The sequence below is a fragment of the Thermobia domestica genome, chromosome 4 (assembly GCF_964235325.1).
Source record: "Thermobia domestica chromosome 4, izTheDome1.hap1.1, whole genome shotgun sequence".
In the NCBI taxonomy this organism is placed as follows: domain Eukaryota; kingdom Metazoa; phylum Arthropoda; class Insecta; order Zygentoma; family Lepismatidae; genus Thermobia; species Thermobia domestica.
This window is the reverse complement of record NC_137457.1, coordinates 11,086,290-11,109,615: the sequence shown is the minus strand read 5'-3', so window position 1 is coordinate 11,109,615 and position 23,326 is coordinate 11,086,290. Positions and strand designations below refer to the sequence as shown.

The window sequence follows — 23,326 nt, the reverse complement described above, 5'->3', positions numbered from 1 at the left end:
GGTTGTTTAGGACTGGATTCTCTGTAAACAGCGACATAGTCTGAGGGTAGATGAATCTCCCTATTTTTCAGTCTCTTTTTGATTGATGCATGGACAGAATCTACTTAAATTTGAGTATGACCTCTATCTAAGTAAATCTGTTCTATTTCTACATTTTTGCTCATAGCAAGCCAAAGCAAAGCATTTGAGAGCAACTCATTTTTGTTTTGATATCCGCAGTTATCACTGTACAGGATGATATTCTTCGTGGAGGGGGTGTGAATCAATATAGCAAGTTAAATGATAGTTTATTATAGACGTAAACACTGCTGCCTCTACTCCACCCTCCCCTTCATGCCAAAGATATCATGATACATCCTTTGAACTTAAAGAAAATATTGTGGTGTTATGGACACAGAGTTTTGTCTTATAATAAACAGCAGTTGCATTCAAAAATGGAGCCAGTCTTACAGCTTGTGCATCCATTTTAAATACAGCTACTTCCGTGGAGTGTTCTACTACATTAATTTTATCTTTATTTTTTTCTTCGCGTGCTTGTTCCTTACGTCTAATGTGTTCATTATACACTTCATCAGACACATTACCAAAATTATGCTTCACACAGATGTCACATTGATGCTTTTAATGTTTGAAAATGGAATTTTTTTTCAAATTCTGCTTTAAATATTGGTAAAGACAAAGTCTTAATATTGTGTTTAGTAAGGCACTGTTATAGTGCAAATATAGATCTAAAAAATTCTTGAAAGTAGGCTCAAGATATTGTTTGTGTGTAGTGGACCTAACGTGCAGGAACTTTTGCAAGTCATTTATATATGAACGCAGAAAAGTTTCCCATCTCGCATACTGCAAGTTACCCTACACCTCCTTGGGCATTCCATCACTTCGTTACTGACATGCATTCCAGTTCCCTTTACCACTGTGCCCACGCTCTGACGCTCCACTCTTTTACCCCTAACGTGTTCAGAAAGATCTTACCGACTTGCAACTTTTCTGAGTTTTTCTTTAAGAAGTACTTTAGGGTATTACTTCGCCGAGAACCTTCTTTCCCTTATTTGGTTGTTACATTATCTATTAATGACGCCACAAAAATTTTTTCTCATGTCCCAAGTCATTGAGTCCCAAAATGTACAGAAAATCTCTTTCCGTTCCTCTTCGCTGAGCATGTTAAATGACGAACTCTAGATTTAGCACATTGCTGAGACGAGCAAATCGGTCCTAGTTTTCTTGCTGGTTGTTCTTCACAAAGCATTAATTTTCTTCCTTCTTTCTTGTATCCTAGGTATGCTTTCCATTCCATCCAGAGACGTTTATTTTTCTCCCTGTCTCTGCGAATATTGTGTGAAGCTCGCTTCTTGGTCTTCTTTGCAATCTCTTCAACATCTCCAATTGTTTCTTCAATATCTTCAAAATCTCCAACATCTTCTGCAACATAAAACGCCATTCCTAGATCAGTAACCTCTATGTTAACAACCTTTCCTAAAACTATGCCGATCGATATCAAATCTTCATCAGTTACAATGGGAATATCGTCAAGGGAAAGGAAGGAAGCTTCCGATTTATGAAAGGAATTGTTCTCAAGAATTGTATTTTTGGTTACATTATTCAGATTACAATTGCCGTATATTTCTTGTAGCGTATCGTTTCCTCTATTTAACACATCTTGCACACTCCGATCTTCTATATAACACTTAGAACTTAGATAAAGTATTAATGCTGCTCTATTAGCAAAGGATTTCTTGCAGTTATCATTTCTTACAGTTATGGTATTGCGATTAACACAACTAAGACTTCACTCGCTGTACGTAGTCAGTGAACGCAAATATGGTAATACTTTGTTTTATTACAGTAAAACATAGCTCTTGTTATGCTTTCCTTTTAGCACGTCAACGCGCGAACTAAAACAGTGTTGCAAAGAACTGTACAGTGCGGACAGATTATCTGTTTAAATTACCGCAAATACACATTGGCAAAACTTCGTATCATTCATAATCATGAATTTACGAAATAAAATAAACGTGGGTAAAAGCTCGTATAATTTTATGAGGTTTTCCCACAAGAAATGACTTATGCGGTTTTGAAAAGTTGGTTTCTCACTTTTCTTATTAGGTTTTAGTTTACAAGCTTTTGCACACACGTAGATTCAGATATTGGGAATTGAATGCATTCAAAATGTAAAATTCCATAAAAAAAATTGAAGACGACATTTTGCACTTTCGTTGTCGATATATATATATATATATATATATATATATATATATATATATATATATATATATATATATATATATATATATATATTCGTTAGTTGGAAATATTAATTTTTTAGATTTGGTTCTTCAAAATATTTTTGAATGAATAAATGATTTTTTCTTCAAAGTAATAGCAAAGGTGTAGAAATAAATCAGTTTAAATTAGAGTTTTTAGGATTACTATACCTACAATGACTTATTTCGTAAACTAAATATATCAAAAACTTATGTACCCCAACTGTAATCTTCGTCCACAATTATGTGCTTATATACCACATCCATGCTGAAAGCAATGGCCAGTTGTTCGTTAAGTAGCGCTGTCGGCTTCAAGGGTTATCCTCTAATGACGGCTATTGGTCATTTTTCAGAAACACAAAATATGGATGCTTTTTAAATCATCTAAACTTTAGGACTTCCTAAACAATGTACAGCTGAATGAGGCTAATAAATGAAATACAATTTTGTGTGTTTATATTATATTCGCTCTGCAATGTACGATCGGCTGTGTGTTCATTCAGAACGTTCATCTCAGAATGTTTCTTTCTAAATATTACTATAGTGTATTCTAGTCGATTACTGATGTTATTATGAGACCAAACCGAGAACAAATTAAATTAAGGTTCTAGATTCTTTTAATATCAGGAATATTTGTATCTAAATTTAGTACACAGGAAGGAAGAGATTTATGAGGCAAAATACTGAGATTAAGGAAATTACCATATTGTGTAGCATTTTGTTTCGTGATCTAGTTTCGGTTCTATCGTCTATCAAGAAGAACAAAAGATTTAAATTATATTCAGTTACTTTTGTAATATTCTTTCTTCGAGATCATCATAAATGACCCTCCTGTTCCTGTCACTATGGAGAAAGATTACAGTATTAAGAAAGCAAATATATCACTTGGTGCTATGAATGCTCACACTGCTTTTCCAATAATATTTTTTTAACTGCTTCTGGACCCTAATAGCAGAAAAAGTAGCTAAAACATGATGGACAGCTGCAATGCATTCCCTATGGTGTAATATACAAATTTACTGAGCATATTTTCCATCGTAGAACCAGCACATTCTGCTACTGTGGTGCAAGAAGTTGCTGGTTCAACAGAAGGTACGCAAGTAAGTGGAGCTAAGTATCTTCTATGTGAATTTTATAGGAATTTTCCAGCTTTGTCTCATATTCTAATTTCGCAAATTATTTCATAACACGTCATTGAGCTGTATGGTTGTGGAATATGGTCGCTTACACTGAGGGAAGAACGCAGACTGAAAGAACTCGAGAATGAAATCCTGAGACTAATATTACGAATCAGAAGGAACGGGAACAGGGAATGGCGGAAATTTCATAACAAAGAACTGCATAATTTATACTGCATATTTACTGCATATTTACCAAACGTTGTTAGAACCATGAAGTCTAGAAAGCTCAGATGGGTAGGTCATGTAGCCAGATTTGAAGAAAATAAGAACGTTTTCAAACTTTTAAGTAGAAATCCAATCGGAAATCGTCCATTAGAAATACCTAAGCGCAGATGGGAGGACAATATTAAAATGGATCTCACAGAAATAGAAATAGAAACTGGATCCAGTTGTTTAAAGAGAGATATGAATAAAGAGCTTTTGTGAATGTGGCATTGACCCTTCGGGTTCCTTAGGCAACAGAGTTAGGTAATTAGTTACTTAGACATAATAATTCACACTCATTAAGCAATACTTCCCTTATCCCACATAAAATAACCATGAGACGTTAACCTAGAAACTTCATTTTTGAATCATTTCTCTAATCCAAGTTTTCAACATTTACTTACGCTGAGTCTAACGCATTTTAGGATTGGAGGAAGTCGAGGTATCTAAACCATTGAATAACCTTTGTACTTTGTTAATTGATAACTTGTACGAGAAAGTATGCTATATCAGAGTATTTTTTTTTAAAAAATAATATCGAAATTAATGCTGGTAATTATTCTAGATGGGACAAAATGTGCTGGTATTAAAATCATGTTAAATCAATTAAATCCTTAGATGTAGTCTAACCTGAGCACATTTGTTGACACTCGAATTCAGTTTCAAAGTTGTTTTCACTAGGGCTGCACTCTGGATCTGGGGAAAATGTTTCACAGGATTTTCTTTCAAAATCGTAATACCAGCGAATCAAATTTTTCTCACCGTTTTGTGGCTGACACTGGTCTTCCATTACTCGCATTGAGCATACCATTGGCATTAGTTCAGCTGCAAAGGAACAAAAAAATTTCAGTCATTACTTTATCAGTACAGTAATTTGAATTTCTTGTTATGTTCTATGCATAGAGAATAGTTTAAAAAAGAGAAGACAGTTTTGGGCGAACATAAAAGTACTTAGACGGTCATACAAAGAAACGGGAAGACTTTTTTTAGAAAGAAACAAAATAGTAATGAAATCAGATAAAAAGCACATATATATATTTCTCAGTTTCACGGACCACGATCTAAGGATTACGGAAGCAACTCTCAAAATCTAGACAAACCGATTCAGTTTGAAAGTATTGAATCAGGAGTTTTGCTTACATTAAGCCGCATGTTTTATGTTTGAGGAAATTACAATTTCGAGGACGAGATCAAACCGGCTTTGTAAACATTCATACGTCGTTGGTTCGGCAGCTTCTACTGCAAACCACTTACAAGGCACATTCGCGAAGTGTCCCCTCCGGATTCGTGCAAAATTGATTTAAATGCATAGTTCTCAGCAGGTCAATGTGTATTGTGCTAATTTTAGCGGCCCATGCTACTAATTTGCATATTCATGGTATGACCGGCCAGGTTCGATTTCCCATGTTCGGGCTGTTAAATTTTATATCCAAAAATGGATTTAGAGGTCAGTAAGAACAAGTACTTAACTCTGCAGGTGGCAGTGGTTAGAACAAAAGTTAAATGGAGCTCTTAATCAAATCATGAACCAAAATGAACTCATGCGGAGGTTGCTTTCGTACTTACCCACCATCCCTGACGCGTCAATCGTTGATGCTTACAGAGTATTTATGAATACCAACACAAAATGCTAAGAATTCCTGTACTGATTTAAGAAACGTGGAAAACCTAACTGAAAACAAAATAGGATAAATTTTACTTGATCAGTAGGTGATTTACATTTCACACTTACGTGTATCCTTCATTAATAAATTTCTATTGTTACATATATTTCAATATATTTTCAGAACCTTCTAGCCCATTTAATATAGAAGAAAAAATAAAAAAGACGAAGAATTAATTTAAAATGGAATTAAATTTTCATTGCCGGCCTATATTAAGATTAGTATTGCACGACCACTTAGCACACGTTAGTTCACTGAACACTTCGCCACTTTACACCTTGATCATAGGGGTTTTGGAAGGGATTTAGAGTAACTCAATAGAAAAGAAATCCTTTTAGTTTTGTCTTCTTATTCCAACGATGAATTTAAAGGCTCCATCCAGGTTACTTCAACTTGAATCTTCTTATTGAATAATTTACGGTGAAATTACTTAATATACGATAAATTGACAGTACGACAAATGAGTTTTTCTTTCTATATATCTTTTGCTATCTTACCATTAATATTGACGTGATTAACTGCAAAGATTGAATTTGCTGGTCAGTGGCGTATTTACGATTTTGCTTCGGGGAGGGCTTTGCTAAGTTTCGGGGGGCGGGCTTTGCCAGAAAATGTGAAACTTCTGCAAGATATTTCATATACTTTACTATAGTAAGTAAGATTTCGGGATGCTTAAGCCCGGAAGCTCCCCCTAAATAAGCCATTGTTGCTGGTTAACCAGACATGTACGCAATAGATTTTCACGATGTGCGTTCACTTGGTTTTAACTAAATTCTATTATTTCCGCATATATTAACTAACTTTCACTATAATATTTACGTCTTGAAACTGCGTTAACTATAGAAAATATTTATATAGTTAATTTCACAGCACCGTGGAAGATGACTGGTTTAATCACAGATTTTCTTTACACCCGAGTTTCATATTTGTTCATTTTTCTGGTGATTGCCTCGAAGTGTCAACCTTTCGCGCCTTCGACACAAAGTGGTCGTCTTCCTACGCCTATTAATGGCAGTGAGTAATATTAAAATATTATTAGAAAACGTTCATTTGTAGATAATATATATACTATTAAGTTTTATACATATTTACCATTTAAATAAAGTAATCAAAATATCAAAAACAATAGAAATAAATGTCGATGACAACAAGTCTTATGAAACTACTTTTTTTAAAAGATCATAGCCACTTCACATCCCTTTGTTTTCTGAGCACGTAAGGCAAGTCATCACGGTAAAGTGTTGCCAACACGTTAAAGAAAAGCACCATTATACAAAGTTTGCGTCAACGTATTGTGCATAGAGCCTTATTCCACTTCCGGTGGGGCTGACTGGAGATTTTAAACAAGTGGAATAGGAGTGAGGGAGGACACACGCTCACAATGGGCCTTCATATATACGAAATTCAATCATACTATTATAACGCTCAGGCACAGAATTGCTTTCAGTTCCTTAGATGGATCTAGATATGAATGTTGGCATATGCAAAACAAATTGGATCAAGTATTGCTTCTCTGACACGTTATCCATCCCGGCTACCATATTGAATTCAACTTTCGGTTTTTCAAATGGAATAGGTGGAAGTGATATAAGAAATTCATCTATAATTTTCTCGGAAATTTATTGGTGTAGTGACTTTTACCGTAACTTGTACGGTATGCAAGGTATTGCATATTAAATGTCAGGCACTTCACGAATATTGAATCAAATACTAAGTTAACAGATCCCCGTGTGTATATATAATCTTTTACGTGATTTATTGTTGAAGAAATGCACTTTGAATAGACACACTGATGTCAATACGGAAATGGTAGATCTTCACCCAAATCTGGTGTTATCTGGATTTACATTAGGCATTTTGACATAATACAATACTTTCTTGTTATAGTATAGCAAGAAATTAATAGTAATCACTCACAGAAATGTAATAAGATTACGACACCAATGTTGTAAAGAGTTTGTTTATACAGCACTTTTCCAGCTAAAATTTGTTTTAATTTGTCAAGATCAGAAACGTCAACTGAAATTACTCTGCAATATCTATTCGCTAAATGCCTGGAGGAATTTAACATGAAATACCTTCCGAACGGTACAAGCTATAGTAAAACTCACTACATCAGTGAATATCCGAGAAAATTGAACATGAATTTGTTGTATCATTTACACCTATTCTCATTTGAAGAATGGAAAGTTGAATCCAATTTGGTGGATCCAAGATGGCGGGCGGTGTGCGTAACGTATGTCAGAGAAGCAGTACTTGATCGAATTTGTTTTACATATGCCTACATTCATGTCAAGTTCCATCTAAAGAAACTAAACACAATTTCGTGTCCAAGCATTATAGTGGTGTATAATTGAATTTCGGATATATATGAAGAAACATAAATATGCCAATTAGCGGTATGGGCCGCTGAAACTACTACGACACATATTGTACCGTGGAGAACTTTGCATTTGAATCAATTTTACACGAAGCCCGAGGGAACAGTTCGTGAATGTACCTTGTTAGGGCAATTATTATTAGTATTAGTTTACCTGATTCTAGTTTCAGTAACGAAGTCCTGGTTTTAAATTAGCGTTTGTTGTCTTGAAATGTGTATTTAGAATATAGAGGTACGTTGAACTTGCAGATTTGACAATGTTTTAAGTGAAGGTGCAGTTTCCGTTTATTGTAAAAATTATCCACTGTAAATTTAGTGTCGAGACTCAGTGAGAACCGATAACATTGAACTGTTATTGCCCCATTTTGGTCCGTGAAAACGAAGGATAAGTGTATTGAGCAAAACTAAACCATTGCAGAATTTAATTTAAGATACAATACACGATATAAATTTTCTTGAAAATTGAATATTTAAATCGCGTCCTTTCCTAGTTCTGCATTCTTGTGACTTTATATTGAGGTCTCTCATTGGTCAATATTATTTGCAGTACGAGCACTTTTTTACCATCTTGTTGGTTTGTTTATACCCGATCCAATATCTTCAAAGTATTTTATCGTTTTTTTATCGTATGTTTCAAAAGGAAATTGCCATGACGTCGTTCACTGAAAGAACATTTCTTCTGTCTCTGTGCAACTTAGAAATTACCATTTGTTCTTATAAAACATTTCTGTGGCGGAAGCACGACACTGACCATTCCAATGACTCGTCATTACAAAACAAAGTTTCCTGTTGCATTATATACAGTTGTGCAGGGCTGTGGACAAGTAGGAAATCTTGCCAAATAAGTTATTCAAATCATATCGTTTTTGATGTAACTTTATATACAGGGTGTTTGAAAAAGAACTCCCTAGTTTTAAGTATAAATTTAATTGGGAAATGAATGAAAACTTACATCAATGAGTACATATCATAAAAGAGAATTCCTTCAAGTTTTGTTTAATGTTGGTAGACTTCAACGTGGGATCCATTTGTGGCCTTGCAGACGTCGAGGCGATATTCCACTTCTTGCCACGTATTCACCAACATTTCAGGTGTAACTTCCCAACCGCCGCGACGATTCTTTCCCGTAAATGACGATTAACTGTTCCACTGACATGAAATGTAGCCTCGTCAGAAAAAAGAATTTAAAAAAAAAATGACATCATCATCAATTCTGTGTAGAAAGTCAGCAGCAAACTCAACTTTCGATTTTATCAGTAGGTTTAATTTCATGTAACAGTTGCCATTCGTAGGCGCACAATTTAAGGCTTTTACGCACAACATCATACTGTACCTTTAGGCGCTCGTAATTGTAGACTACGTCTGTCCAATGACTTCTTCGGACTCCGAACACAAGAAACACCTATCTGTTCAACATCTTCAGAAGTTCTCGGTCTACCTGGTGATTTTGCTTTTAAAACATTACCGGTTTCCTTGAAAGACTTTAGCCAATGGCGGATAGTTTTTGCTGTAGGAGGTTCATCGCCATACTGACGTCTAAGATTACGTTGCACTGTTATAACTGACTCATCTTTCACAAGTCAAATAACTTTTCCCTGTGTAAAATGGCAAAGTTATGCTGTATCTGGGAATTTGTTCAATAAATAAATAAAAAGGAAGAGGCGCGAATTACAAATTTTAAATTATAATTACAATTGTAAATTATACTAATGGCACAATTTGAATGAAAGATTTTATTCTGATATAATATATATATATATATATATATATATATATATATATATATATATGTGTGTGTGTGTGTGTGTGTGTGTGTGTGTGTGTGTGTGTGTGTAGAGAGGAGAGAGAGAGAGAGAGAGAGTGGGAGGTAAGAGATAGAAGTATATACAAAACAAGGCTCCAAAATCAGAAAGTTTCAGGGAGTATACTCCAGCCGGTATCTAAACTAGTACATAAACACGGACAACCTGGTTGATTGATTGGTTGAGTTTTAACTTTGACGTCAGAATCCAGGCTATTTGTTCCCTTCACGATCAACACGACTATTCAAAACACGGACAATCCTACATAACTTTTAAAAATGCATGTATTAAAATATAAGAAAAAATTGCTGCAAAATAGATACAAAAACTAAAGAGAGACAAAATAGTAATTATATAAAAATAACAAACATATAACTATAACAATACTGTAAATGGCAATATATAAAAACAATAAACACTAATAATAGTAACAATAAACTAAACATTTAAAAATATTAATAGTAAAAATGCTATATAAGGTCAGAAATCATCATTTACGGTGCCTTTTCACGTAGACGATTATTGTCTACTCAGTATTCATCAGGTCATCTTCCACCATGTCAGATTTCAAAGGAACTGCAAGTGTCTTACGAACAGGTATTGAGTTTGCTCTTTTTGTGAAAGCCATATTATTGAGCTGGTGTATATACTGGCTAAATTATAAACCAACTATATAGGGTGAGTGACTATAAGCTGGAATTTGTCGAAGAACACAACAGAAAAACACTGTTGGAGTTTGGGGGGTTTCGTTAATAGATGGACCTTGGGTCTGAATTTTTTATTTTTGTAGAAAACAAGATCTGTTTAATGGAAACGTGGAGTGTCTTGGTTGCCACACATTTACAGAAAATAGCTGAAACAGTAGCAAGGGTGCACAAAAAGGGAGGAAATGAAATTTTCCTTTAAGTGACGTTTAGCAACGGAAGCAGATATATTCTCAAGAATAAATATTTCTCGAATAAATTTCTCACTTTGAAAGGCTGGACAGTCTGAGACCAAGCAGACTGATCGAGCGTACAATTGATACAAAAGGGCTTAATCGCTGCACAGAGCTCCACACCAAGATATCGTGGCCGCAATTCGCATAAAGAGCAGTGTTGGTACTTTGAGGGAAATTTCCCTAATCTAGGGAAATTTCGTAGGTGAATTTAGTAAAAAGGGAAAAAGGGAGTTTTTCGATAACACGTGAAGAATCCAGGGAAATTCTCCAGAGACTGATTAACCAATATAAATGCTTAATTTTTCTTTATTCTTCAGAAAGAAATCAGTGCAATAGTAATAGTTTATGTGTCTTCAAAGTAGCATAATTTGCACCCATTATTGGGTAGATGTATTTGTGTGTATTTTTTGATAAAATAGAAATCTTTCAGTTTTAGTCCCACGATTATGTCAATTAGGCTAAACGAGACAGTGATGATTAGAAATGAATGCAATTGTGGAATAAATAAAGTTGGAGGAAATGGGAGAACACCATGAAAACCCACGAACACTGTGTTTGTCCACCACAAAGCCCACTTAGCGCAAACTGAAATCGAACCAGGGATCCCACGCAGCACAGGTGAACGCTCTACCACTGAGCCACCGTGCCTCATGTTAAAAATAACTGAAGAAGAAAAAAACAAATGTGGTTGGAACTTCCTTTAATATAGCTAAATTAATCTTATCACATGTCTTCTGTCCTAGGAATTGGACACTCAATAAACTAGGGAAAATTTTATAAGAAAAGGTAAAATTTTGTGTCAGTCTAGGAAAATTTTCGTAAGGAAACCTGCGAACACCAATTAAGAGTAGCACTCGAATTACATGACGTACAGTTATTAACCGAATTGTTAATATTTGAAACAGCACATGAAACTGAAAATATAGGAATGGACTTTGAGTGCATAATAACCAGCGTCCACGTTGTCAAGAAATGTAGACAAAATGAAAGTAAGAATTAATGACTAAGCAGCAACGAGTTCATCTGACTTCTTACTTTCGAAGCAAGCTGGTGACTCTGATTGATTCTTCTCTTTGGTAGCGTTTACGAGGTCCCAGCATGATATCACACCGCGTGAGGCGTTCAGTAGACGATGGGGTTCTATAAATATACCACATTGACTTGATCCCTAGTCTTCCGTTCCAAGCGCTGCTATCGGCTGAAGGAATTCCACTCGCTTTCTCTCGCTTAGCAGCAGCTGAACCCTTATTGGCTCAACGCGTGGGTGTGTGAGGGTGTTAGTTCGCATTTTTGCCACGGTTCAAGACATTTTGGCAGCACAATACCAACACATGCACTGGTACAATAGTAGTCAATTTGAGTAGCTTCTTTGTTTGCCTCTCGCACCATTTCCACCAATAAGTACTTCCCTAATGTCTTGCAATCTTTAACCTGTGCGGCTTATAGGTAATAATTTTATTCATGAGAAAAGGAGACAAAATCTTAATACAACTTGGACGATTTGTTTCAGCATTGGCACTATCAGCATCTTTAATCACAAGATACCGGCTTACAGGAATTATGATACTTGTCTTTTCCGCACTATACACACCTTGAGAGTTGTTTCTCTCTCACTTGGTTTGAGGTTTTACGAGAAAGTGAGCTCGAAACCAATTTTATAGTTCTAGTACCCATAAACTTTGGTATTAAATATACATTTATAAAGAGAAAACTATGTGAAAGCCGCAATTTTACACAAATGCGCTTGTGTGGAAAACTTACGGTTTTTTCCCAGATTTCAAATATGTACGCCTTCATCATAGGATCAGTGTCGGGCCGGCGTGGTGAAGGGGAATGGGGGTGCAAGAGAACCAATACTGGAGACAGAAATGCATGGCCCCGAAAAAAAATGGAACTAAAAGAAACAACTTGTAGAATAAAAAGGTAGATCCATCAGCCTACAACAGAAACATTTGGGGGATCTTTTTCTTTTTGTTGTGTTTTATTATTATTTACTCTTTTATATTTTAACATTTTTTGTATACTTTCAAACCCTTGGACAACACCAACACTGGACGTTCAAAGTAGACGGAGACATGGGTTCACGTTGACCCCATGAAAAAAATAAACGTCAATGGATTATTCACTTTTAAGACTTCCACCAACCGTTTAGGCCACCAATCTACCCGGTTTTGTTGTGAGCCTCCTCGCTTCTCTCCTCCGTCCCATGGCTCCAGGTCCATGTGTCTTCCAAGTCACAAATCCAATTTCCAAAAGCATCCATAGCAAGGTCGGAGTACAAAGAAAGGAGTACACAAACGAGGCTTGTCTTTACACTTTGCTTGATCGCAGGTTTAATGCCGGGTGATCAGCCCGACACAAGCCCCGAACCTGGAGGAGTAGTGGCTTACTCTAAGCTGAAGGAACTACGCAATGGAGTCGCTAACTCCCGACGGCTAGGGTATAGATAACCATGTATAAAAAACAATAGATAAAACATTCGTTGGGGCCGCGGTGGCTCAGTGGTAGAGCGTTCACCTCTGGTGCTTGGGGTCCCGGCTTCGATCCCAGCCCCCGCCAAATGAACTTTGTAGTGAACAAACACCGTGTGCGTGGGTTTTCTCGGAGTTCTCCCACTTTCTTCATTCCACCATTTCATTCATTACTCATCCTCACCGTCTCCTTTAGTCTAACCGGCGTAACTGTGGGACGTAAAACTCAAAGATATCATTTCATTTTCATTTCAAAACATTCGTTATAAGGACATTAAATTTTCATTAAAGGCAATTTTTCATTAAATAATTAGCTACATACAAGATTTATATTAAAAAGTATTTTAACCACCTGAAACGTCATATATGATTTTCAAGTCCAAATATTATCAAGTTCAAATATTATGTATAAAAAATCGTATTATGAAGTTGTTATTGGTTGTTATTATATTTTGTCATATTAAAATTCGTGTATGTGATAAACATCATTTATGTATTTCTGTGAAATTAATTCTGGATATTAGATAATTTTTGAAAACGAAAATCTTTAATGGACAATTAGAGTGAAAAATTGTGTACCTGATCTCATTATTTTCATTATATGGTTGAGAAACATGATCTCTTATTTTGGGAAGTAACAGAAACGAGAAATAACAGTGAAGAACAAACTTCTGACGCGAATATTTGAACCCAAGTGAGATAGAAATACGAACTTTTAACTGAATACTGAATTGCGCAATTTTCATAATGAAAAAACTGCATATTTATACCGTTATATAAAGGTAACGAAGAAAGTTCTGTAATTTTTCCACCCACACTTTCGAACATCGATATGTCACCTAAACGTAAGTAGTAGGGGCCCCGTTATGCCCGAATGACTCATCCTCACTCTCTTTTATGACCGGGGTCAAAGGTCAATGACCTGGCCCAGGGTCAATGACCTAGGGGTACATAGGACCACCCCCTCTAAATTTTGGCAGGGGTACCATGGCCCACCCCCTAAATTTTGGCAGGGGTACATAGGACCACCCCCCTTAAATTTCGGAAATTGCCAAATCTAAAAATTTGGTATGGTAGCCTAGGACCATGGTATGTACCTCTATCAGTATTGGGTGTCTATGTCGTTCCCTTTCATGGGTAAAAAATTGCCAAAAAGTCAAATTTCGGGGGTTTTGGACCTAATTTATCCCCTTTGATGAGGTGTTATTACCCTATATGGTTATATGGGCGTATACAGGGGTCCATTCCATTTCATAAGACATGGGTATATTAATGCACCCCTTGAAAAATTTGGGAGGGGTACCTTGGCCCACCCCTTAAATTTTTAAAATTGACCAATTTAAACATTGGGTATTATAGTACCGGACCCTAATATGTATTATGATAAATTTGGGTGGTCCACCTCATTCCCTTCTAGGGGTACAAAATTGCCAAAAAATATAAACGTAAGCAATACGTTGTACCACGTGTTTGGTTTTTGGTCGATTTTATCCCCTTTGATGAGGTCCTATTACCTTATATAGTTATATGGTCATGTATAGGGGTCCATTCCCTTTCATAAGACATAGGTACATTTGTGCACCCCTTTAAAAAATTGGGAGGGGTACCTTGGCCCACCCTTTAAATTTTGGAAATTGCCCAATTTCAACATTGGGTATTATAGTATTGGACCCTAACATGTATTATGATAAATTTGGGTGGTCCACCTCGTTCCCTTTTAGGGGTACAAAATTGCCAAAATTTTAGTACAACCACGTGTTTGGTATTTGGTACATTTTACCCCCCCCCCCTTTGATGAGGTCCTATTACCTTATATGGTTATATGGTTATGTATAGGGGTCCATTATCTATCATAAGACATGGGTACATTGGTGCACCCCGGGAGGGGTACCTTGGCCCACCCCTTAAATTTTGGAAATTGCCCAATTTAAACATTTGGTATTATAGTACAGGACCTCAATATGTATCATGATAAATTTGGATGGTCCATATCGTTCCCTTTTAGGGGTACAAAATTGCCAAAATATAAACGTTGTACCACGTGTTTGGTTTTTGGTCCATTTTATCCCCTTTGATGTGATTCTATGATTACAGGGGTCCATTTCCTATCATAAGACATGGGTATATTGCTGCACCGTTCTTAAATTTTGGCAATGGGGGTCCACTGAAATTGTCCAATTGAAGCATAGTACAGGACCTCAATATGTTTCGGTGGTCCTATTTTCAATTTTTTTTTAAAGTACAACCACGTGTTCGGTTACTGACTCAATTTATCCTATTTGATAAGGTATGGACGGGTATCCCCTTTCAATTTGGTAGGACCCTTCGGGTGTAGTACAGTCACGTGATCGATGATTTGGTTTTGATGCGCGACGAGGTCCCTGGTCAATGTTCTCTAGGAAAGATTCTTGGCATTTAAAACTTTTTTTTCAACTTTTCAAACTAAAAAAATGAAAAAAATTGAAACGAAAAAATTTCGAAACAAAAATGTTCAAACAAAAAATTTTAAATAAAAAATTCGAACATTTTTTAAACTTAAATTTCAAACAAAAAGTTTTTTTAGTTTGAAACAAAAAAATTTTAAACAAAAAAATTGGAAACGAAAAATTTCAAAACAAAAATTTCGAACAAAAAAAATTTAAACAAAAAATTTTGCAACAAAAAAATTAAAAATTTTCAAACGAAAATATTTTCAAACAAAATTTTGAAAACAAAAATTTCAAAACAAAAATTTTCAACAAAAAAAACCGAAACGAAACATTTTCAAACAAAAAAATTTGAAACAATAAATTTACAAACAAAAATTTCAAACAAAAAATTTGAAAAAAAATGAAAACAAAAAATTTTTGAAACAATTTTCAAAACAAATTTGAAACGAAAAATTTTTCAAATAGAATTTAAATCAAACAGTGGTCAGCTTTCACGGTTAACCGTTAAACTTTATCCGGTTTTTAACTATTCGATTAACAAATAAACGGTTTTCAACTATTCGATTAACAAATAAACGGTTTTCAACTACTCGATAAACAGATGAACTGTTTCTTTCCTTTTCACACCAGTGAGTGCAGGAATTTACAAACTAAAACAAAAAAAATTGTACTCGCTTTAAATACGCATCATTTTTGAAACAAGGTGTTAGTGTTCATCATGGATACACAGTGGAAACATCCATTTACCTGTATTCTCGCAGGACCTAGTGGGTGTGGAAAAACGTATTTTGTGAAGCGATTACTGTCACATCTCCCAACCATGATCAATGCAAAATTTCGTAAGATATATTGGTATTATTCGGAATGGCAAGACGTGTATGCAACAATGCCTGTTCCAGTAGAATTTCACGAAGGACTTCCACGAATGAAAGATTTTCAGCCTCAAGATGGACCACATTTGATTATTATTGATGACCATATGCGAGAAGTGAATAGTGATATAGTTGATATGTTCACAAAAGGATCACATCATCGAAATATTAGTGTGATTTTTATAACACAAAATGTATTTCATCAAAGTAAAGCAAATAGAAATATGAGTTTAATTGTTCGTATTTGGTGTTGTTTAAAAATCCACGTGACAAGTCACAAATCAAGCATATGAGTTATCAAATCATGCCTGAGCATCCACTGTTTCTACAAGAAAGTTATGCAGACGCAACAAGAAATCCACATGGCTATTTACTGATGGATCTTAAACAAGATACACCCGATGAAATGCGATTTCGTACAAATATTTTTCCCGACGATTTGCATCATTATGTTTACGTACCGACAAAACATGTTTAAATTATTGTGCATGTGGAAAGAATGACTTAGTCTGTCACGATGTCTCCTACAGTGAAACACGCTGATCTGCTACGTGCTCTGCACAAAGCTAAACCAAGATTGCGTAAAGCTATTATTGCCAATGCAGACGCTTCATTAATTCATAGTATTTGTGAATGTTGTTATAATGTCTTAAAAGGCAATGTTCCACTGACAAGTGCGCAGAAGTCAAGATTAAAGCGTTACAAGAACACGCTCCGCTATCTCGTAGACAATACCAAATCATTGGATAAAAAGAAGAAACATTTAGCCGTACAACAAGGAGGATTCTTACCTGCATTACTTGCACCTATTGTAGGAAGTGTGTTATCCAGTATTTTGTTTAAACAATAAACTTCATGGAACATAGCAAGAAGATGGTTTTAGTGCCACCAGAAATGCTTCAACGAATGCATGCATCATCATCCCGTGTGAGTGAAAATCGAGAATCTAATCTCGATCGTGAAATGCAATCTATATTGAATACATCATATCCAAGTGATGAAGAAAAATGGAATCAGTACAATAGAATATTACAGAAATATCTTTATGTGATACGTAAACAAGAAGAACCAATACCACTTACAATTACATCAATGAAACCTAATGGTGACGTCCCGAATGTTGACGATAGCACGAAACATGAAATTTTAGCCGCAATACCACAAATGTGTCGTAAGAAAGCCGAACTACTATTCCGTCGTTTAAAACAAGATGACGCAATTACGTGGGATCATAAAGGAACAGTGTACATCAACGATAATAAACTACATGGATCCAATATTGTAGATTTAATGTGTGATGTGACTCGACCGAGGAAACATTCTAATCCTCAAGGCTGGGAATTGTTTTGCAACTACCTTGCATCGTCAAACACACCTCAAGAATTGATTGGTAATCCACGGAGATTAAACTATATTGTCAAGCATAATAGTACAACAGCATCTGAAGGATCTGCACCACCAAAACCGGCACCTGAATTATTTTCTTCCGGAGAAGAAGAAGAAGAAGAAGATGATGATGATGTTTTAGAAGTCCGACCAAAAAGAAAACGTATCATTCCACAATGGTCAACGTACAAACCATGAACAAAAAGTTGAAATCCATTTATTACAATCCAGCACATCCTGCATCGTTTTCTACTGCAAAGAAATTATGGCAAGCCACAGGAAAATCTATACCTCTAGCCAAAATAAAACTTTGGTTAAACAAAGAACCTACCTACACGTTACATCGTCCTGTACGTCGTCGTTTCCGTAGAGATTTTTATCTTGTCAACAATATTGATGATCAATGGGAATGTGATTTAAATGATTTACAATCACTTCGAAACTATAATGACAATTACCGCTATATTCTTACAGTGATTGATGTGTTTAGTCGGTACGGGTGGGCTGTACCACTAAAATCAAAAAGTGCCGAGGATATAGTGAATGCATTTGAAATGATTTTCCAGGAGAGGAAACCAATTGTACTACGTAGTGATCAAGGAACTGAATTTACCAACAAGACAGTACAAAAGTTTTTCAGGAAACACAACGTGCAACATGTTACAACAAAGGATCCAGATATTAAAGCCAGCATCGCAGAAAGATTTAATCAGACATTGAAACATCGTATGTGGAAATACTTTACCAAATATCAAACATACAATTACATCAAAGTATTGCCTTTACTTGTAAAAGCATACAATGAAAGTCGGCATTCCAGTATTAAAATGGCACCTGCAAACGTTTCTCAGGACAATTTACTGGAGGTGTGGCATAACTTATACGACAAAAAGCTACAACGTTCAAAACAAGATACGGATTTATCTGTTGGTGATACTGTTCGTATAAGTAAAACAAAACGTATCTTTGACAAGGGTTACCTCGAGAACTGGACTTGGGAAATATTCAGAGTAAAAGCCATTGTACCAAGAAACCCACCAGTGTATCGACTAGAGGATTTAAATCATCAACTCATCGATGGTGTTTTCTACAGAGAAGAATTACAACCAGTACCGCTCCCTTCGACGTTCCTCATCGATAAAATATTACGTACAAGAACAAAAGGTCGCAGAAAGGAGTATCTCGTCCAGTGGAAAGGATATCCTTTCTCATTCAATTCGTGGATCCCTGCAACTTCATTGAAGAAGAAGAAGAATGGAACCTGATCAAGATTTTTACGTTACACTTCCCAGTAATAGTTCCATGGATTATTTTCCACAAAATACATTGACTTCATATATTACGAAATTACAAAGACGTGTAGAGTTTCGCCAGAAATGGGATGTGGCAATTGTAGAGATTCATTATCCACATTCTTTGCTGAACATTAACAGTAAAAACAATAAAATATATTACAAATCATCAAGTAGTAATGATCAAGAACCGTGGAAGGTTGTAACGATCCCTGTACGCTATTATAACAATATACGGGATCTTATTCATGCAATTAATATACATCATAAAGAAACCAATTTATTTATATCTCATGACGCAACTAATAATATATGCCTCATAAGACATCCCAAAAAGGAAATCCATACTTCTGTACAAATTTCACCAAGTGTTAGTTTAATGCTTGGATTTGAACCAAAAAGTGATTTAAAAGATATGGAAAAGGGACAATATACACCGGATGTACGATTAGGCTTACCATCACAAATGTACGTCTATTGTGACATTATTGAATCTGTCATTGTTGGAGATACAATGGTACCCTTGCTACGAATTGTCAACATGGATCCTGTGAATCATACTTTTGGAAGTCATGCAGTACAAATCTTTAATCCTGCACATTATGTTCCGGTGGAAAAAATGAATTTTGAGCAAATACAAATCGATATAAGGGATAGCACAGGTCATCGGATGCCATTCACCTTTGGAACGGTGTGTACAAAACTACATTTCCGTCGTCGTCGTCATGACTGATCCGTATTTGCAATACTACCAAAAACAAGCGTTGTCCGGTATCGGCAACGTCTATGTGGGAAGTCCCTATCAAGCAGGACATGGTATTGGAAGTTTCCTTGGTGGCTTATTTCGTTCAGTGTTACCACTTGTGAAGCAAGGAGCTAAAACTGTGGGAAAAGAATTATTAAAATCAGGTGCCAATATGATTAATGATGTTGTGATCTCGAATCAACCGCTAGAAGAATCGTTTCATCAACGGATGCAAGAGGCAAAATCAAATTTACAAGAAAAAGCTAAAAATAAGTTGAAAACTATGCTGGGAAGTGGATATCATAAACGAAAATGGGATGACTGCTCTCAGTTTGAGGTTGACCTTCCAACGATCAACAACACCATCAATCCTACAAAGAGACGTAAATTATCACATAAGAAGAAGAAGAAATCATTGGCATCGTCACCAGATATTTTTGATTAATTCAACGATGGCTTTCTTACATCATCAATCCTGTGAATGTGTAAAAAGTGAATTGGACATTTTTTCAACGTTACCTACGCAAACCAGTGTTCTGGACAATCGTATTATAGGCTACAAATCAATTAGTTCAATAGCTGAAAATTCACCAATAGAATTTGTAGTGAGTGGTAGCAGTGATGAATACATTGATTTGCCACAAACCTTATTATACATCCAAGCACAAATTGTGAAACCAGATGGTTCCTCCTTCACCAATACGGATAAAGCAATTGCACCTGTCAATGATTTTCTAAATGCTATGTTTAGTGAAGTACAAATCTACTTGAACAATAAACTGATTTCATTTCCGTCACATAATCATCCATATCGTTCGTACATGGAAAAACTGCTCAATTATAGTGATGGAGCTAAAAATACACATTTACAAACAGCAATGTGCTTTCAAGATACGGCTGGTCATATGAACGCAACCACAAGTGAGAACAAAGGATTTCAACAACGCTATGAACTGACAAAACAAAGTATGAAATTCGATATGATTGGACATCTTCATTGTGACATTTTTAATCAAGATAAATTTTTAATTCATGGAGTGGAATTACGTGTGAAACTTATTCCTGCAAAACCAAACTTTTGTCTCATGGCCGGTGAAAGTGGTGTCAGTGCAAAAATCAATATTCTAGATGCATCGTTGCAGGTGAAAAAAGTTAGCATCAGCCCTAGTGTTAAATTGGCACACAATAAAATTTTACAATCTACACCGGCAAAGTATCCTCTGACAAGGGTTCAAATGAAATCATTTACCATCCCGAAGGATATACAATCCAAAACTATTGATAACCTGTTTATGGGAACATTGCCAAATCGTATTATTGTAGGATTTACATCGAATGAAGCATCCAGTGGAACTATTACCACCAATCCATTTGAATTTCAACATCTAAACATTAATTTCTTTACACTGTACGTGGATGGAAAAGCTGTACCTTCAAAACCATTGCAACCCAACTTTGAAGAAAATCTCTACATTTCATCGTACCACACATTGTTCTCAGGCTCTGGCATACATTTTACCAATACTGGAAATACAATTTCAAGAGCCGACTACAAGAATGGATATACACTGTTTGTATTTGACCTAACTCCCGATTCTTCTGCTGGAGATTGTCACTATTGGAATTTACAACGACATGGCGCCATCCGATTGGAAGTTCATTTCCAAGAGAAATTAGCAGCACCTGCAAACTGTATTGTGTATGGAGAGTTTTCCTCACTCCTAGAGATCGACCACCAGCGCAACATTATCCTGGACTTTTAAATTACAAGGTACGTATACGTTATGTATCATTTCCATTCACGATGTTGAATACATTACAATTAGCTATTGCTTTAAATGGTAGTCCATTATTCAGAAATCATTTTACCGGGGTATTTGCAAGCGATGAGTTGCCCTCACGGATTTCTCTTCCTCTGGCAATCATTGTAAATACAGATCCATCCACAAAACTAGGAAGCCATTGGATTGCAATTTATATTGATAATCGCGGTGTTGGAGAATATTTTGACAGCTATGGCCTTCCTCCTTATGTACCACAACATGTTGCATTCTTAAAACTTCATTGTATGTACTATAAATATAATAATAGCCAAATGCAAAGTCTTGGTTCATCCGTATGTGGCTATTATGCTTATTTTTATTTGTGCTGTAAAGCCCAAGGAAAATCTCTGCGTGAAATTCAATATTTGTTCACAACAGTACCCACGGTTAATGATCGTAGACTGCTGCAATATACCTTCCAGGTAATTTTATCATATTTATCATTGTAAGTGTATTTGTTTAATCATCATCTATTTCTATACTAATCATCTTTTTCCTCGTTCTTTTTACAGAATTCACAATACGAAGCTTTGCAAACGGGTGCTATGCTGCAAAACATGGAAACAAATCATTACAATCAAGAAGAGGGGGGGCGGTCTAATGAAGAAACCCAGCTCAATATACAAACATTGTCAATAAGAAAGAAAAAGAAGAAATCAAAAAATGAATAAAATACAATTTATGCTTATTTATGTGTTTTTATTGTTCATTCCACATACAACGTTATCAGATTCTCCTAAAGAACTGTGCGATATAAGACGAGAACCCTGGGCAAAGTTTCCGCCTAATTCCTAGAGAATATTGACCAGGGACCTCGTCGCGCATCAAAACCAAATCATCGATCACGTGACTGTACTACACCCGAAGGGTCCTACCAAATTGAAAGGGGATACCCGTCCATACCTTATCAAATAGGATAAATTGAGTCAGTAACCGAACACGTGGTTGTACTTTAAAAAAAAATTGAAAATAGGACCACCGAAACATATTGTGGTCCTGTACTATGCTTCAATTGGACAATTTCAGTGGACCCCCATTGCCAAAATTTAAGAACGGTGCAGCAATATACCCATGTCTTATGATAGGAAATGGACCCCTGTAATCATAGGATCACATCAAAGGGGATAAAATGGACCAAAAACCAAACACGTGGTACAACGTTTATATTTTGGCAATTTTGTACCCCTAAAAGGGAACGATATGGACCATCCAAATTTATCATGATACATATTGAGGACCTGTACTATAATACCAAATGTTTAAATTGGGCAATTTCCAAAATTTAAGGGGTGGGCCAAGGTACCCCTCCCGGGGTGCACCAATGTACCCATGTCTTATGATAGATAATGAACCCCTATACATAACCATATAACCATATAAGGTAATAGGACCTCATCAAAGGGGGGGGGGGTAAAATGTACCAAATACCAAACACGTGGTTGTACTAAAATTTTGGCAATTTTGTACCCCTAAAAGGGAACGAAGTGGACCACCCAAATTTATCATAATACATGTTAGGGTCCAATACTATAATACCCAATGTTGAAATTGGGCAATTTCCAAAAATTAAAGGGTGGGCCAAGGTACCCCTCCCAATTTTTTAAAGGGGTGCACAAATGTACCTATGTCTTATGAAAGGGAATGGACCCCTATACATGACCATATAACTATATAAGGTAATAGGACCTCATCAAAGGGGATAAAATCGACCAAAAACCAAACACGTGGTACAACGTATTGCTTACGTTTATATTTTTTGGCAATTTTGTACCCCTAGAAGGGAATGAGGTGGACCACCCAAATTTATCATAATACATATTAGGGTCCGGTACTATAATACCCAATGTTTAAATTGGTCAATTTTAAAAATTTA

The 23,326-nt window shown here is 35.8% G+C and overlaps 1 protein-coding gene across 8 annotated transcripts in view; it reads right to left on the bottom strand.

Moving 5' to 3' along the window:
• LOC145683247 (carboxypeptidase inhibitor SmCI-like) overlaps nucleotides 1-23,326 on the bottom strand; it is a 94,715-nt gene that overhangs the window by 17,969 nt on the left and 53,420 nt on the right. For 7 of the 8 annotated variants that reach the window (XM_081754618.1, XM_081754614.1, XM_081754617.1 and 4 more), the window contains exon 5: nucleotides 4,280-4,474. In XM_081754618.1, the coding sequence (XP_081610744.1) occupies nucleotides 4,280-4,474 (195 nt within the window). The remainder of the gene's footprint in view (nucleotides 1-4,279; nucleotides 4,475-23,326) is intronic. The other variant, XM_081754616.1, reaches the window with a different exon arrangement.